Source organism: Limanda limanda, chromosome 5 (assembly GCF_963576545.1).
Source record: "Limanda limanda chromosome 5, fLimLim1.1, whole genome shotgun sequence".
Lineage (NCBI taxonomy): Eukaryota > Metazoa > Chordata > Actinopteri > Pleuronectiformes > Pleuronectidae > Limanda > Limanda limanda.
In genome coordinates, this window is record NC_083640.1 from 15025476 (window position 1) to 15043506 (window position 18031).

The following is an 18031-nucleotide window of genomic DNA, read 5'->3' on the forward strand; positions in this document are numbered from 1 at the left end:
ATCTGCACTTCAGCCGCGTCGATAATGAAGAATGACAAGGTGTTGCTCTGGTGTGCCCAGCAGCAACATGCTCTATTGAAGTGATGATGTGGAACGGCTCGGTGGCAGGTGGCACCATCTCATCCTGTCTTTATCTAAACTGTGATCAAGTAGACAGTAAATGGCGCCGCCGCCAAACCACCACAGCAACAACAGAACAGTGATGTGGAAGAGGAGCATATGGCGCCGCCACCACTGGGCAGAAGGAGCAGTGCAGCAGGATGAATGCTGAGGTGCCGGCAACAAAGCTGACTTTAACTTGTCAAATTAACGGCGTATCAAAAAAAAGTTTGAGGGAAGAGGGGGGGGGGTGAAGAGGAAGAGGCAGCAGTCCAGACCTTTTTTTTCAAGTGCTACTGGATAATACAAATACAAAGACGGCACAGACAGAAACAGTGACTTCCTGTTGAGGTCAGGTCACAGACGGACACTGTCACACGTTGGAAGTCCCGTTGTCGCTCACTGTCACCGAGCAGAGTTGTTGATTCACCGTTTGTCCACACATGAACAAATCCACACAGGAGACATGCAGCCGCTGGGCGCCATACCCTGCCCGCTCGCAGCTTTGAGCGCCATGTTAATGAAACGGTTGCCGTTTCCTGGCACTACATTAATTACCCGATCAAAGTAGAGTGGGTAATTAACTGCCCTTCTTTACCAGTGCTAATTACATTAGCAGAGAAGGGCCGTTTCAGAGGAGCAAAGGAGAGAGAGCAAGACGGGATGAAGCGGTAACAAACAAAGACTGAAAAACAAGGCAGTATATAGTGAGGCTCACATGCCTACGTGAGAGAGAGAGAGAGAGAGAGAGAGAGAGAGAGAGAGAGAGAGAGAGAGAGAGAGAGAGAGAGAGAGAGAGAGAGAGAGAGAGAGAGAGTAAAGTAAAGGAGACCACGTTGGCGGGAGACTCATGTGGTTCTCACTCGGGCCCCTAGAGGCTTGGTCCTCAGAGAAAAGTAGGCTTATTGGTGAGGAGAGAGATGTGTGTGTGTGTGTGTGTGATCGTGTGTGTGTGTGTGTGTGTATGTGTGTGTGTGTGTGTGTGTGTGTGTGTGTGTGTCTGTGTGTGTGTGTCTGTGTGTGTGTGTGTGTGTTGGGAGGCTGGGGAGGGGAGTGTTGTTGTTTATCTTGACATGCTCTGCTCAGTCTTTAACGCTTGCATCACAATTAAGATGCTGCGGCTCATCAGCTATGTATACAAAAAAAAAGAAATGTAGCAAACTGCACGAGCACCCAGGTGATGGGCGCAGTCAAAAATAGATCCGGCAGAACCCTGAAATGTGGAGCTTTATAAGAAAATGTCCTGGAAATTGTTAGATCATACAATCTGTTGGAAAGTACTTACTTTTCTGCACACATGTAAAAACAGAAAAGCCACCATGACACTTCAGGATTTAATGCATCGTTACAATTAAAACAACTGAAATCAGCGTCAGGGATTTTTTTCTTTTTCTCACTTGTTTTATTTGGAGGACAAAATATAATTACAACTCGAGATATTCAAACCACATTTGCACCATTTTTTTGTACTGTTTCAAAGAACGATGGCTTCAAAAAACATATTATTAAAATTGCTAATATTTTTTTAAATAAATAAAATAAACCAAACTCCAAAAAAAAAGAAAAGAAAAATACAATTTGCAAATGTCACCTACTCTTTGTGTTCTTTGTTTTCACGTCCTGAGTATGAAGTTTGTGTTGTGACAGAAATCATGGAATAACAACAGCATAATATGAATTACTGATCATCCACGTTCTTTACTACTGAGCAGTTGTGCTTCTGTTTACCGTTTACTGCATAGTGACTAGAGACCTGTACTGGGCTGAGACATTTAAAATTAATACATCGGTAAGGTGTTGTCATATACATTTCAATTTGCAACATGGAATGAAATAATAACAGGGCATTGGTGTGACAAAGCATGCATTATAAGTGAAATCAAAAAGGATAAGGCTAACTAACATTTTTCCTTTACACAAGGACAATAACCTTCTTTAACTGTGGGCATAACATTTGGATTTTGTCATGAAAGAACCTGCAGGAGAGTTTTCCCTCGGAGCATTTACCGAATCAACTAGCTGAGATAACTTCATTTCAGTAACAGTTGAAAAAAAGGACCACTTTATAAAAACACATTTATATTATACCCTAAACTAACTATAATAAGTTAAATTGCTTGTTTTTTTTAAATAAATCAATATATGAATTCCTTTAGTAATAACCCTTGAGACAAAGAGTTCTCCCTGGTAAAACCGTAGAGATCAGAACAAAAAATAAAGGGGTCTATTTTATCTGGAATGTAAATTGTCTTCAAAAAAGTCTACTACAAAACAACCTCTCGCTAACTCACAGACAGTGTACACACACATGCCATTAAAGGTGTCCATACACAGACAAGATAGCACCTTGCTTTTTCAGAGCTGCCACGTCGTGTCGGAGTTGTCCGTCGTCCAGCAGCGCTCGCACAACGCACGTGTCTTGGCCGCGGCTCGGGCAGGTGTTAGAAGGATCGAACGCTGCACGTGGCAGGAGGCCAGAGGTCGACACGGACGCTTTAGAAGCTTGAGGTGAACGCAGGGACCAGTTTTCCTTCATTGAACACAGTGCAGTGTATATATGGTCCAGTCTGGTGCTGCTAGCTAAGGAGCACGGTCTGTCTGTCTGTCTGTAGCTGTGGGTGGAGTAATCTCCTCCGCCTCTGGAGAAGATGGCTGGTCTTTGGACATTTTCATACCCCGTCCTGTTCATCCACATGGATGAGAAAGGGACTAAGAAATGGCGTTGGGGGGACGGGGGACTGGGGACTTGGGGAGGGAGGTTATACATGGTAGTGATCAATTTTCCATTCCCCCCCGCCCTCTCAGTGCCAAAAGAGGGGCTAAGTGAAGCAGTGGTCTGGGGTAGATGGGGGCGGGTGCTTTGCTACATCGGGACAACCAGGCCCGCCATCGCTGGAGAGAGAAAAATATACAAAGTCTATGATTCTAATCACTCAGCTCTTGCATTTAATGTACATCCAGCAACCTCTCTCTCTCTCTCTCTTGTTCAGTCATAGCTTTTCGAGGGGTTAGTACGAAGGGGGGGGGGGTGTTAGACTGCATTCGTGAGTTCAGACAGCGGGGTCAGATAGTGAGATGGGTGGCTACCTCTGAAGCTGTTCACCCCTGAGGCAGGGCAGGCAGGGGAGGGGGAGCCCTGGGGTCTGAGCACGGGAGCAAAAGCACTCTTCTGTTTAGCAGCAGACGGGAAGGAGGAGAAAGGCAAGAGAGACGATGAGGAGCTGGAGCTTCCTGGGATGGTGGGGCTGGAGGGCATGACTGTGGAACAGAGAGCAACAGTCAGTCTCGAGACAGTCACAACACAACCTGCACTATGAGGTGAAACATCCGCCTGTTTAATGTGACTTTGCACATGATGTAACATCCGTATCTGGGTCCAAGACTTCAGGTCTCAAGCAAACAACAATGGCAGAACCTTTGAATTTATTCATCAGGTCATTTTAAGTGAGGCATTGGTTCGATGACAAAGGAACTTAAATGAATCTACTTTATTTTGCATTTCAAACTTGCCTATGTGCTGCCCAGCTAAGTTTTACGTTTACAAAAGACAAATTTTGTTTTGCGTCGTATTTCATCGATTCCACTATCTAAGACAGAGCACTGCAGCATCCTGTATAAGCCAGAGCTTAGACCCAGAAACAGATGTCACACGTCAGGACTTCACAACTGAATTGAGAGCACGTAAGATCTTACTATATGTAGAGCCTGTGGGGGAGGCACTGCTGAAACCAGGAGAACCAGGAACTCCTAGGCTGGTCATGGGAACTGTCCCGTAGCCTCCGGTCATCCCGCCGCTGCCGTAGCCTGACTGCTGAGGAGTGGAGGCTGATGGGTAACCCCTGGGAGACAAACTGCTGGAGTTTCGAATGTAACCTGGAGGGGGAAGATGAAAGTGCTGAGTGAGACTCGAGTTTCATCAGTGACAAAAACAGAAGCAGTGATGATCTTCTGTCTCTTTCTGCTCACCTTGGCTGCTCTGCTCCCCGATGCTAACGCCTAGCTGCGAGGGGTAGGAGCCCAGACCCATGACACTGCCGTGGGCCGGGGAGCTTGGCAGCGCCTGCAGCTGACTGTGAGGCCGAGGAACGCTGTACAGAGCCTCGGCGATGTCAGCTGCACGCTTCAGCAGCATGTCCTGCAGGAGAGGAGACACAGCACTCAGCGATGGCTCAACGAAAGATTATGCAGTGTGGTTAGATGTTACCAGTGTTAACTCACACACTGGATCTGTGGCCAGTTAGAAGGGAGTGAGCATATATACACTATATATACTTTAACTATGATACTGCTGACATTATTCCAAGTCAGGCTGGTGCATTAAAGTGTTTGTTTTAGAATCCAACATCTGAGAACTGAGCGTCAACTGCCAAAGTCATTTGAGTGCTACAAACTACCAGTGCAGCTCAGGGTTTACATACAGTGTTTTCATATTGTTTTATCTTATGAGCTTGTGAGTGTTCAGCAGCAGCTTAGTCAAACCTCAGATGGTGAAGCTGCAAATATTGAACTGCTCAGAGTGGACTTTTCAAATCTGGTCGATTTAATTCATTTTCATACTGGACTGAAATTAATTAATTAATAAAATCAATCAATCTATAAACCATTGCTCAGTACGATTTATTTTAAAAGGCATTTAAACTTCTCAACTAAATTTTAACTCCTTATTGTTTAAAACATTTTTATTCACCAAACTACCTTTAAATATAATTTAGCTCATTCAAACATGTTTTGTTTTCTCATCTTAAAACAATTTGATTGTTTTTAGAAACTATGTCACTGTTCTGGGATTTTTATGACTTCCTATATTTCCTTTATTCCTGATTAATTTATAGATTGATCTTCTTTTTTCTCTCTACTTATCGTGTCTGGTCTTAGGTTATGACATTTGTCTTTAGTCCTAAACTTTGTTCTCTTGCTTGTTGTTATTGTTTGTTTTGTAACTGTTATGTTACATCTCAAAGGGGTTGAATCTCATGACAATAAATTTGGCATATTTTGCTAATTGGTCGAGATAATAAAGTATGCACAATTTAAATTTAATAGGATCAAACAAAATCACAGATGTAGCCTTTTAGACATTTTCATGTTGAAGGTGTCGTTTAAGGTGGTAAAAATGTCATCAGTATCATGTAACAAGTATTTGGTTCTGTTTACCTGATTACTGTGTGGATTTCCATACAGCGCCTCCACCAGATCTGCTGCTCTTTTGAGGAGAATCTCCTGCAAAGAACACAATTTATTACCTTAACATCAATAACTTCAAGAGTGGTGTGTGCACAGTTTCTTGAAAAATAATGATGAGAATGGTCAAATCAATAAAAATATTGAAGTATCTCACCTTGGCCAATTTCTCTGGGTCACCGGGGTGTCGGGGGATGACCTTCTGTAGACGCTGGAAGCCATAGTCTATGGTTGGCTCATTAAGGGCTAAAAGAAAAAAAAGGGGGAATTAAATCTAATTCCCAGTTCATTAAAAACTCCTCAAAGTCTATTTGCACATAAAATGGCCACAATGCATTGTCTCCATACCTGTGTAGATGAAGCGTCCGGGAGCTCCCTTGCAGAACTGTTTGGATTTATAAGACAGTGTGACCTCCACAACTCCGGGGATGTGCCGAGGAGGCGTCTGGACGCGGATAGCGTGCGGTGTGATGAGCTGAGGACGCGGAACAGAAATCGTGTCTTGAAAACAGCAACAAACACTTCCTCCCTGTACCTTGTAGATATTTAGGCTAACACAGTGCAGCGGAAAGATTGATTTATATAGCCTTCTCATAAATCATCTACATAATGAGACAAGCCATGTGCTATATATATATGGATATGCTATATTTGTAAATATGCTTAAGATGGTATCTTTAGTGAGATGTTTTGAAGACAATTCTCACCTCGCTCCACACCAGCATGCTGCCAAACACCACCTGCAGCCCGTCAAAGAAGTTCTCCCCGATGACGATGACCATGGCCCCGCCGGTGGTCCAGCCCTCACTGGGACTGATGGCTTTGATACATGGAGTGGCTACAAGAGAGAGAGCAAGGCAAGAGTTACTCAAGGGGTTTCAACACAGGATGTTCAGGAATACAAAAAAAAAGGTGAAGATAAAAACGTGGTTGTAATGAGGAGTGTGTTGTAAGCGCTGATCAGTTTAAAGACAAATGTTCTTCACAGCTACAGTAACTCAAAACATGAGGAAGAAGGTGTTGGATGAGGTAATTAAAGGTCTGTATAACGTGTTGGTTAAGAAACCACATAACCTGAAGGCAGTTAAATTGGTGTTGACAGAAGCATAAATCATTTAATTTGGTAAAAGTAAGAACACAGTTAAAAAGGGTAAAAATAAAAGCATCTTAAGTGAAACTAAAGGTATTAGAAAATAAACAGGAGGAAAGTGTTATATTCTGTGTAGATCATATTATGGGATCATAAGTGTTAATAGTGCAAGCAAAGATTAAATGATGTAGCAACCCAGTATGGAGTTATTTTGAACTACTTTTTATTCTGTAATAATAATTATTATTTATCTTTTTTTATATAAAACTATTAACAATGCTCAAAGACATTATAAGAAAAAGAGAAAGCAAATAAAGTAAACAACTAAAGTTCCAATCCAACTTGTTTTGTATATAAAATATCATGAAATGTAATTACAGCTGTCAGATACTTGATAAGCACTAAGTCTCCCTAAAAATTTAGTGCAAACCAAAAGGTTCCACAAAATGGAAATACTTGAGAAAACAGGTAAATGTTATGTGTAATTTTTATTTTAGAAATTAACACAAGTTATTGACCTATAATTGGTTATGTTTAGTTTTAAATCAGATTCAAGATATTATATTATTACAATAATTTATTAATGCATTTATTAGCTCAGTTAATGAACTATCACCGATAATGTTTGCTGTATCATGGTGATGAGCAATGGACGTTGGACGACTCGAGTACCTGCCACTAAGTGCTGGATGAGGACGTCCCATATTTCTGATTGTGAATAACGTAGCAGACATGGAGTATAAAATAAAAAGATATATGTGGAGTGACATGGTGTAACAGTGTCTGTGTCTTACCATATTCCATAGTGTTCTCTGCAGACTCGCCCGGCTCCAGCCTGCGGGCTCTCCGACCGTGTTTTGAGTTGTTGTGCACAAACATGTTGTCAGACACTGCCAGGACGTGGCCGTCTACGCACACGGTGCTGGACAACACCACCTGACGGGAAAGAGAGAGGATACATGAGTGAAGATGCACGACTTGGACAGCACGCCGCGTGTCACAATAACTGGTAACAACGCCCAAATCCCTGGGCTACAATTGGCTTCAGCGCCCAGGTGATGGTCATATTTTTCAATATGCAATGTGACATCTCTGGGATCTCCATAATACGTCTGCATTGTGGTGATGGCACTGCTCCTGCACCCCTCCACTCCTCCATCAGGTCTCCATATGGCCTCTCCACTGCCTCTTGCCTAACTTTTTGATTCATACAGCATGCAGCAGGCTCATTGTTGTCTCCTCCTGATCCTTCAATGACACCAAACATATGGACCAAATCTCCCATTTTAGCCGCCCGTTAAAGTAGCGGATGATATATGGTGACCCTAATTTGATTTTCTGGCCGCAGCATGTGTGTGTCCCTTCCCACATCTGCCTCACATGGATGACACATAGATAATTAACGAGAGGAAACTTGTAGGTTCTTAGCTGCGGATATTTATGATTGTTGATGTGATAAAATTTCTGAACGTGATAATGATTTAAAGTGTGTGAGGGTTTACAAGGGAATAGGTCAGTGAGAAAAAGTATTTTAAATGACATAGTAAGCCATAAATATTTCATAATGTGTCTCTTTTGGAAATCAGCAGGAAATATCTTGAACTCCTAATAATCCATAAACACCTGGCAGTAATTTTTGTAGGTGAAGAAACTTCATGGAGGAAAAAAAGCACATGTGCTATAGCTGGTGGAAAGAAAAGGGGGAACCTCCGGGAAGATAACTGTAAATTATCGATCAGGCAGCAGATTCCTGTCCAGCTCTGATCACCTTTTAACCCAGAGATGAGAGTCCATGCGTGCCCATAACTTCTCAGCATGTGTCAGAGCGCAAGAGTTAAAGCAAACACGGCTGAAGGCCGGGGGAGCACAAAGACGAGGAGAAGGACAGAGGGGTTCTCAGGGAGAAGGCGAATGCCAGACAGGGGCCGCTGGTGCTGAAAGACGGCAGAGGAAGTGAGGCGGGAGCGTCCCCTGTGACCACTTCCTGGGTCACGGAGCATGACCTCCCCCATCTGGAGCCAATCACTCAATTCTTGACAACTTCCTGAAACACCTCAACCTATTTCCTGCACCCCAACGGCCGGGGCTCCTACATATCTGACTCCTTTCGTTTGTCTTTCAATCTCTCTGACTTCTCATAGATTTTTAACTTTCACCTCTGACTCCCTCCAATGTGTCTACCATTGGAATAAACTTTTTTTTCCAGAGTGTCACTATATGATAATTTGTGACAAAGGCTACAAGGTAGTAATTATTAAATTAAGCTGTTAGGAGGGTGGAGGAGCATGAAGAGAAGGTGTTCGCATGACTGTAAAATCATTTTAGTTTACAATGCTGGTTTCCCACATTCTGCTTGCACACAAGCACAAACATATTTTTTCTGCATCTTCATACCTGAAATCTCCTCATGTCCCTCGGGTTTCCTGCCGTCTTCAGACAATTCTGGTTACATTTCAGGAAAAACTTCAAGAAAAACCTGCAAAGGTAAATCAGAGGACACGTGTTTGTACATCAGCAACTGAAATCACATGAAAGAAACACGTATCTGATTATTTGCAACCCTTCATCACACTAGTAGGCGAGGAGGACATTCATTAATTATCAGAGACAGGTCTTTTGGATGGTGAATGTGTGTGTACGTGTGTACGTGTGTACGTGTGTACTTGTGTACGTGTGTACGTGTGCACAGCTATATGATAACAGCTCTGACATCAATCCCCGCTGTTTAGCTTAGCATTAAAGTCAATGTTATTACACTTTAAATCAAGTGATGAGAATTTGAAGCACAGTCCAGTGAAAAGCGCTTCTGTGTTTCAAAGTAAACTGGAGACAGTGATGTATGCCAGAGGACTCAGGGGAACACGGTATCCCGCAATGCTGTATTTGAACCCCCACATGGGAATGGAGTGGGAAACGAAGTAGAGACAACTACAGAGAAAGTGAAATGAGGAGGTGGAGAGAGGAAGGTAGTGACAGAGGCACAGGCGTTGGTATGGACATGAATTTTGTTTTCAAGTGTATGTGTCTCATTACGTATGTGTGCTTATACTTTTGAATGTGATAGACTGTGGAGGAGATGGAGAGAGAGAGAGGGAGAGAGGGGTGCTGATAGCCCCTACCACACCAAAGAAAATCTGAGAGAAAGGTGGAATAAATAGGAGTGAGGGAGACTAGGGAGAGAGACTCCAAATCCCAGGTGTACGCAGTTCGGCAACACGGCCCGCTGCCATGGCAACAAAGCTCTGCCGCAATCCCAAAGTCCCCATGCTGAGAGGCAAAGACAGCGATGGGAAGGAGAAGGCAACAACAAGAACACATTCCATCACTGAAATACAGCGAGGAGGGAGGAGGGAGACTTGGCGAGGTGAGATGCAGGAAAGTATATCAAGAGTGCAGGTGCAGGACGAGGGCGAGAGGATCCACACAAATCTCACGGAAGAGAGAGTTTGGACAGAGGACATGTGATAAAGCGAAGGAAAAGAAAAAAAATGAGCATGAGAATGGTGCAGGGTTGGGATTTAATCGTGGCAAATATACAGCCCCGCAAACCAGATGTCCACTTCTTCACAGTCGACACAACTCTGTCCAACATGAAAAACCATCACTAACTGATTAAACAAACAACAACAGTGCTGAAGAAAAATGCTGCAGAGGCAGGCGGTGGGCTGCATGTGACGCTCCGATCCCACCCACACTGTGATCCCTGCGCGTATAAGTCAACTTAATAGAGAGCTGTTGCTTGGAGAGGAACTTCATATTGGCCTCCAAAGCCCCGAACCCTCCCATCAAACGTTAGCCTCTCCCTCATTCTGTAAGCCTCTGCTCGCCGTTCTTCCATCACCCGCTCCAGCTTCCTCCCTGGCGAAAAGGACCTGGCCTACACCAGCAGCTCTCCGATCCAACAGTGCGTCCAATATTTCTTGATTTGAGCCGTTTCGTCACTTGCACAATCAATATTGTTGTTGGCAGTGAGTGATTATAATTTATCAGCGAGGGCTTATGGACCTTCAACCTCGAAGCTGCACTAGACCTCAGGGCGGAGTGGAAACATGTAGACTAGCACATCTGCGCCTCTCCCACTTCCTCCTTCCATTTCTTTCCTCATCGACGTCTGACTTTGTTCAGAAGTTGAGCAGGGTTTGAAGTCGCTATATATTCAGTAAAAGTGAAAGTTACAGTTTGTTACTTGAGTCTGAAAAAATAAATCAAAAGTGTTCAGTTTCATTTACTGCCTCCTTGGAGGGTGATACAATATGTAAATTATATCCTGGGCAATGTTTTTTTATATTATGGGACATATGTAGCAGTCGTACATAAGGGGCTTACTCATAACAACATGCATATTTTTGGTTTAATAACCATGCACTCTGCAGTTTGCCTGTGGTTTGGTGACTCCACTTTCCTTTCCATTTGCATTTTTGGCCACTCAGAGTTCATACACTCAGCCGTCATCCCTCATTTGACCGACACACACGATGAATCTAAGCGGTGACGACACCTCCGATAGTGAAATCACAACCCTAATTGAGAGATTGACTACATCCATGCAGCACTTTCTGAGGGTTCTTGACCTTGTTTGTTGACTTCTCCTCATCACTCCCTGTTTGTATGACACCAGATGCCTCACACACACACGCGCCCAGAAACACACATTCACATGCATGCATGCACACTCTAATACACTGACACCCCCACCTTTGCCCCCTCCCAAAAACCCATTGAGTCAACTTTTCACCCCCCTCAGTTCGGACGCACACAGCTGCAAATGCTGAAATTAAAGCGAGACATTGACGCATATATTAGCATGCATTAGCCGCTTCCCCCTGCCCACTTAACATGCAAATCTCCCAGCCCCGTCGCCTCGCACCTTCTGCCACACATTCATTTGCTGAATTATAATTAGACTAATCTTGCATAATTAATAAGAAGTCGAGGGCCCTCTGTTTTTTATCCCCCTCCTCTATTGTGGTTGCAAAAGTTTAATATTGCTGTTGTTTGTTTTTGTTTTGGTAATGTCATACACCCACACGCCTCCCCATCCACAGGGAGGAGACGAGGAGAACATGCAAAGAATCGGAGGTGATCTTCATGTCATGGGGAAATCGCAGTGAAAGGCTATTTTCAAAGAGCTCCGGCAGCTTTTTAGACGTTTATCCTTGATGTGTGCCTTGTTCTGTGCATTGACTGGATGTTATATTCTGTGAGGCAGGTGTACAGGGGCCTTTCTGTTTGATTAGAAGTGGAATAAAACTAACAGGAGACACGTTTCAACTTTTGTGTATAATTGCTAGCAAGTAAATTTTGTAAAACTGGACAAGAATTAAAAAGGTTTTATTCTCTCAAAAAGAAAAATAGAAGTGGCTTTTATTTCTAATAAATATAAGATTAAAACTTTATAAGAGCAATTTATTTGTGATTTTCTTTCTCCATATGGATTATAAATGAAATAATTAAATTTAAATACGTCTGGTAAGGTCAGCCCCAGAAACCAAGCTTTCTAACACTGAAACTTCACAGACACACTTAAAACAGGAAACACAAACAAAACATAGACCTGAGTCTTAAACCTCGGGATCATTTTCCACTCCGGCACCGCGGGGAGTCTGTTTTTTTTTTTCTTCTTTTCTGTCTTCACTTCTGCATCTCTGTCAAGGCCTCAGATCCCTTTTGTCTGCATCTGCTTCAGTTCCCAAGACTAAACACAGGCCTCACAACACGAGGCGGCCGTCCCAGTGGTGACAACTTGCTTAACTAAAATTGGTTCAGCGGCCAAACCGCAAGTCACGGCGCTAAAAACTATTTAAGATGTGCATTTATGTAATTTGTTTGCTTTGCTCAATTTTTACTCCTCACTGTGGATGCTCGGTTTCACATTTCTCCGTCCACGGGGCATCTGTTACACATAAGTGTTACTCACTATGTTTTACATATGGATTTAATCATGGAGCGAGCACCTAAGCAGCACAGGCCCTCTAACAAAAATGTTCATAGGCATTCATCAGCACTAATCACTGTTGACATAAACTGCATTTTCACATAGACATAAAACACATCGCCCTCTGTGCTCATTGTAAATGAAGGTTTACTGGTAGCAGCAGCTCTTGAAGCATGTGAGCGAAAGGTTTAAAACCAGATTTCAAGTCATTCAGTTGCACAGCGAGAAGAAACTTTCACTGCTCCTCTCCGCCTCTGGAGTTGCCTTCGGCCTTCCAATTTTGAGTTAGTGCATCACAGAAGACAAATGTATTCTTTAATAGAAAAATATGGAAGAAAAAAGAAATATGGAGTAGGAGATTGTCATCGTTTTTCGCTAGACGGAGATGCCCTGCTGCTCAGAGAGACGTGAGGAGGAGTGAAGACAAAGAGGTGGCGACAGAGAAAAGAGCCTCTCTTCTTCATCCTCTTAATACATGTAACCCCTGATCTATTCTGTGAAGCCTAATAGCTGGTGGGTGTAGGAAATACTGAGAGACTGCACAACAGAGACAGAGAAGGAGACGGGGAATGTTGTCGTCCTGTATTCACGGCCATCACTCATCAGACATCCCCTCCATCACCCGCCTCCCCTCCACCACCATCACCCCTGAAAAAACAAAACAGTGTCCTGACATCGCAGCCGAGGGGAGCGGAGGGGAGGGCAGGGGTTCAGGGAGGGAGGGAAGCAGGGAGGAAAATTAGGAAACCAGATGTGAAGCATTAAAACATACTGACATGCTGAGGGCCTTCCTCTGCCACACTCACACACTGAGAGCACTAACTCATACAGCAGGCCCAGATCCATGCACGTATGTGTGCATGGGACTCACACACAGGCCGTGCAGGCCACACACACACATGCATGACTTCACAGGAAAATACACAAAGACCAACAGCGACTTGCGAGCAACCATGTGTGCACAATCAATCATGCAAAATCATACACATTAGCAAAAACGACGCCTTAAAAACAAACGACTGAAAGTCACACGAATGTAAGCGAGAGCAGATTTTTAATAAAACATTTAGGTAATTGGCCAAAAACACGCTGTAGCTCACGGCTATGGACGAAGATTCGGATAAACCGCTGTTGACCTAAGAATGCTTCACGCCAAGGCAGAGATCTACAGATGGGTCGTCATGCATCACTGTATGGATATGCATCCAATTAGTACATGTACTCGGGCCGAGTAGCGGCTGGGGGGGAGGGATGGAGGTGTTTTGCTTTCCTCCATGGGGAGCGCCGTGTTTGGGGGATGGAGTGGGGATGTGAGGGGGGGTTGGTAATAAATACCCCAGGACCTGGGTCCCCTGGCAGACTGGAAGCTAGACTGGTCACCAGGGTTAACACCCGGGGCACATGACCTTTGACACTGCTAATGGGGCACAGAAAACCCTCCACGAACTGATACCCCCTTTGTCGCATACCACCACAGGACCTTTCACACCAGTCTTCCCTGTACGACCCCCCCGTCCTAAAATACAGGGAAATCTCTGGCATCAGCTGCACTCGCCTTTCACTATAACAAACGTCACGGAGGCAAACTGACTGTGTATTTTTGTAACAGCTTTTAAAATCATCCAGTCAATAAACACCTCCGGTTTGCTAGATCTCTACACGTTTATATTACATTTTAAACCTCCGCTGTCTCCACTATCAGCAAGTGACTGGTCATCACATTACCCTGACGTCTGAACGTCTCTCAGTTATATCAGCACTTTTAATCTGGGTAGTAAAAGTTTAAACGTCCCACATGCAAGCATGCACCTCAAACAACCAAGTTTATAGTATTCATGTAGTTTACTTTAGTAAAAGTACAAATGCAAGCGTAACACTACTACACCAGTAATACTCCACCACAAGTAAAAATCCTTCATTTAAAATCTCCCTCAAAAGCACAGAAGTATTATCAGACCAAGCACTCTTACAAAGTTACAATGATAACATGCGTCAAATTATTAGATTATAATTTTTTTTCAATAACCAATTTCATGTTGAGTTCATCTGAATTACTTTCTATAATGTTGATTCAGGCACAGTCACAAATAAGCAAGTGTACTTTCCGCTCACTTCTAATCTGTAAAAGCACAGAGGTGAATAAAACATTCACTTCCTGAGGCGAAGCAAACCTGCAGCATATGTGACTTTTAATCTGTAAAAGCTGAAAAAGTTTTATCAAGTGATTTTGTGTTTTGAATGTAAAACTATGTGTAAGTATGCCTTTCAAATTAAGTTCTTAAGCAGCCTGTGTACTGAGCTACCAAACTATAAAGATATGTCTGGTCACCTTTTATTTCTCTGAACACTTTCTTGTTCTCTCATTGTTAAATCATATAACTTCTGATGTACAAAATATATTTTTACCTTATTTTAAACTTCATTACAATCAGGTAACGTTCTTTTATTGCGGTTTGTGTGTAGAAAAAATAACATTTGAGAAGAAAGAGATCCGACACCTACATCGAATCGATCAGTGGTGAGAGAATCAGTGAGTCAATCATCTTCAGGTAATTTCAGGGAGACAGTAAACACATGGGGGCCTCCCAGGCTGGCTTCACCCCTGCAACCTCGGCCCTGGCCCGTCCCGCCTCCAAACTTGAGAACTGTGACAAAGCCAAACATTTAAACCACTAATGCTGATTTATAGAGCTTGGTCGTGCTGTAAAATCCTCCAGGCTTGCCAACGCAAAAACAGAGCCTGAGGAGAGGAGGTGCTGGGCGGAGGAGAGTGGAATGATGGGAAGGGTACACCAGAGGCCCTTGAGTGTTTCAGCGAGGTTTCTCCAGGGTGCTGAAGGGTTTTACTGCATAACCTCTTGCTTTAGCTGCTAAATGTGTATTCATACTATTTAGAATGAATGAATGTTTCAGTCTCCCAAGCTTAGCTCAGCCATAGATACATGCATACAAAGCTGGGCCACATGGGACGGTGGTCAGCCTGCCAAATAGATGGATATGGAGAGATATTCAGAGGCTGGAGAGCATGAATTCACAACCAGGACAGGGAATAGAAGTCCCATCAGTGGCCTGACCTCTCCCAGCATGCTCGGTGTGTCCTGAGGGACGAGGATTCAAAATATACTCTCATAACTGTCAAATGGAGACGCAAAGCACCCTCTACAACCGAATAGATTTCAAACAAACCAGGAGGTCATCTGCAATACACCATCCCCGGGTTTCAAAACTCTTTCAGTCAATCAGCCACAAATCAGAGTTATCAATAACGTTGCGAATATCAAAGCTTCAGACTTGGACCTTTTCTCAGAGAAGAACAATGAATCTGGGATGGATGCCACGGAGAGGCAAGGAGAGGAAAGAGAAGCAACAACAGAAGGAGAGGAGATATCTTCTTAATTAGCCAGTAATGATAAGATCTGACAAACAACATCTGTTTCCAGAAAGGCAGAGAAGAGGGGGGAGCAGAGAGGGAGAGAGACGAGGGCGAGGTAGAGGGATGGGAAGGAGGACGAGAGGGAGAGAGAGAGAGAGAGAGAGAGAGAGAGAGAGAGAGAGAGAGAGAGAGAGAGAGAGAGAGAGAGAGAGAGAGAGAGAGAGAGAGAGAGAGAGCGGGAGAAGCCGCTGAGAAACCTGTGAAGCCTAGACTACAGGGACCTGCGTGTAAGAAAGTAAAGGGGGAGTGAAGGGGATGTGTAAGGGAGGGGAACGCTGTGTAGCGTGACACAATGGAGGAACGGAGGATGAGAAGTATAACAGAAGTGAGAGAAAGACAGACAGGGGAGAGAAATCTGACAGGGTTGAGGGAGTCGAAGAGCCAGGACGGATATGACAGACAGAGGAGGGAGGAGAGCGGATCAAAACGAGAGAAAGGAGGGAGACAGACAGACGCAGAGAAGGTGAGCTGGATAATGGTGCTGCAGGGAGACAGGGAGAGGAACGTGGAACGTGGAACGTGCGAAGGGATGAGAATGGAATTGCTCAGAGGTCCAGGGTGCTGTAATTTACTATCCATGGCTAACACACAGCAAATGTGCGGAGCTGAGGACTGGGAGAGGAGAAGGGGAGCCGGGTGGATGGGGGGGCCGAGGGGGGGGGCACGCAGACGGTCAGGGGCTCTCAGCAGGCATGCTGGGAGCCTGTCAGCAGTCACATCACCCCCTGCCCTCAGCCCTGACAGATTCATCAGGACCATTACACACACTCACACACACTCACTCACACAAACACACAATATGGTGACACTGAAATTGTTAAATCGCTGCTCCCATTTTTCTTTTCTCCACCATGAAGGAAAGAAAACAATGATTCCGGCAGCAGGACACCACAGAGGCAGCCGCGATTTTTCCGCTTCTTTTGGAGTTTATATTTGAGCAGCGTTCTGATGCCTAAGTGACCAAAGTGGTGCAGTCCAACTGAGACAGCTCATTACAGAAGATCATCCCCTTCTCTTACACACTTGGTTCTCCATGCTTTTATCTTGTCCAGGCTCAACTACTGCACTGCACTGTACTCTGGTATCAGCAAGAGAAACATGCAAAGATTACAACTTATGTAAAACGCAGCTGCCAGGCTTTGCACGTGCTAAGAGAAGTGAGCGCATCACACCAGTCCTTCACTGGCTACATGTGAGATTTAGAATTGATTGTAAGATTTTACCTGATTGCTGCCTGAGATCCTACATATACTCCTACTTCCTGCCTGGAGATCTCAGACAGGCAAACTCAGTATCTACTTTGTGGCATATTCTTAACTATTGGTTGCTGATTTCTGGTGTGCTTGTGTTTCACTGTAATATGGTAAGGTCTAGAAGTTATTTGTAAAGTGCCTTTAGAAAATGTATGTTGTTATTGGACGCTATACAAATGAAAGAAATGTATTGAAACTTATCTTGGCACAACTTATGTTTTGGATTTAATTATTTGCATCTGTTTTATTGTCAAACACTATGTAACTCTGTTTTGAAAGGTGTAACCCTAAGCCATAAATACATTATATGAACATTAGCATGAATAGTGTTATTGTTATTAATATATATTGCAGTTCAGCACATCTGTTAGTAATTAAACAGCCCGTAAAAAATATATCTACACAATGTTATAGATATGTTTCTTTTAGGCCACAGGAGGAAGAAGTATTGCCTCAAGCGTAAGCCAGTGGGGATCATCAAATTTAACTTAATACCAAAAATGTGTAAATATTAGTGATAGGAAATGTTCTCAGAAAGTGAAAGAACTTTAAGAGAAATCTAACTCCTGGGAAAAAGTACTACACATTTGTTCTGTGTGTGTCCAGATTCCAGATAAACAGACAGACAAACAAACAAGGTGGCTCCTGGGGCCGACCCAGCACCAGGGGGCATTGTTAAGTCATTAGTGAAATTTAAGACCTTAACAGGGGAGGATGACCAGGACTAGTCTCTCTCTCTCACACGCACACACACACATACACACACACACGCACGCACACACACACACACACACACACACACACACGCAGATCCACGGCAGCAGCACGCAGCCAAGGAAAACAGTCCCAGTTCCTGAATACCACTGCTTACTGGCCTCTGACTCCGCTCAACCCACACACACATACACACAGGACCCTGATTACACTGATACAAGATCCCCTTCCCAAATATAAATGCCAAATGAATTTCACATGGAAACAAATCATACGAGCAAACACGGAGTCACACACCCAAAAACCACACATCTCTCACTTGCTTG

The 18031-nt window shown here is 43.8% G+C and overlaps 1 protein-coding gene across 1 annotated transcript in view; it reads right to left on the reverse strand.

Annotated features, from left to right (window-relative positions):
- Positions 1-3130: 3130 nt before the first annotated feature.
- The window catches only part of ebf2 (EBF transcription factor 2), a 29170-nt gene continuing 14269 nt past the window's right edge, over positions 3131-18031 (reverse strand). The window contains exons 7-15 of the mRNA XM_061071659.1: positions 8765-8846; positions 7165-7306; positions 5988-6118; positions 5629-5755; positions 5438-5526; positions 5254-5319; positions 4066-4234; positions 3793-3972; positions 3131-3357 (exon numbers count right to left, since the gene is read on the reverse strand). Of these exons, the coding sequence (XP_060927642.1) occupies positions 3131-3357; positions 3793-3972; positions 4066-4234; positions 5254-5319; positions 5438-5526; positions 5629-5755; positions 5988-6118; positions 7165-7306; positions 8765-8846 (1213 nt within the window). The remainder of the gene's footprint in view (positions 3358-3792; positions 3973-4065; positions 4235-5253; positions 5320-5437; positions 5527-5628; positions 5756-5987; positions 6119-7164; positions 7307-8764; positions 8847-18031) is intronic.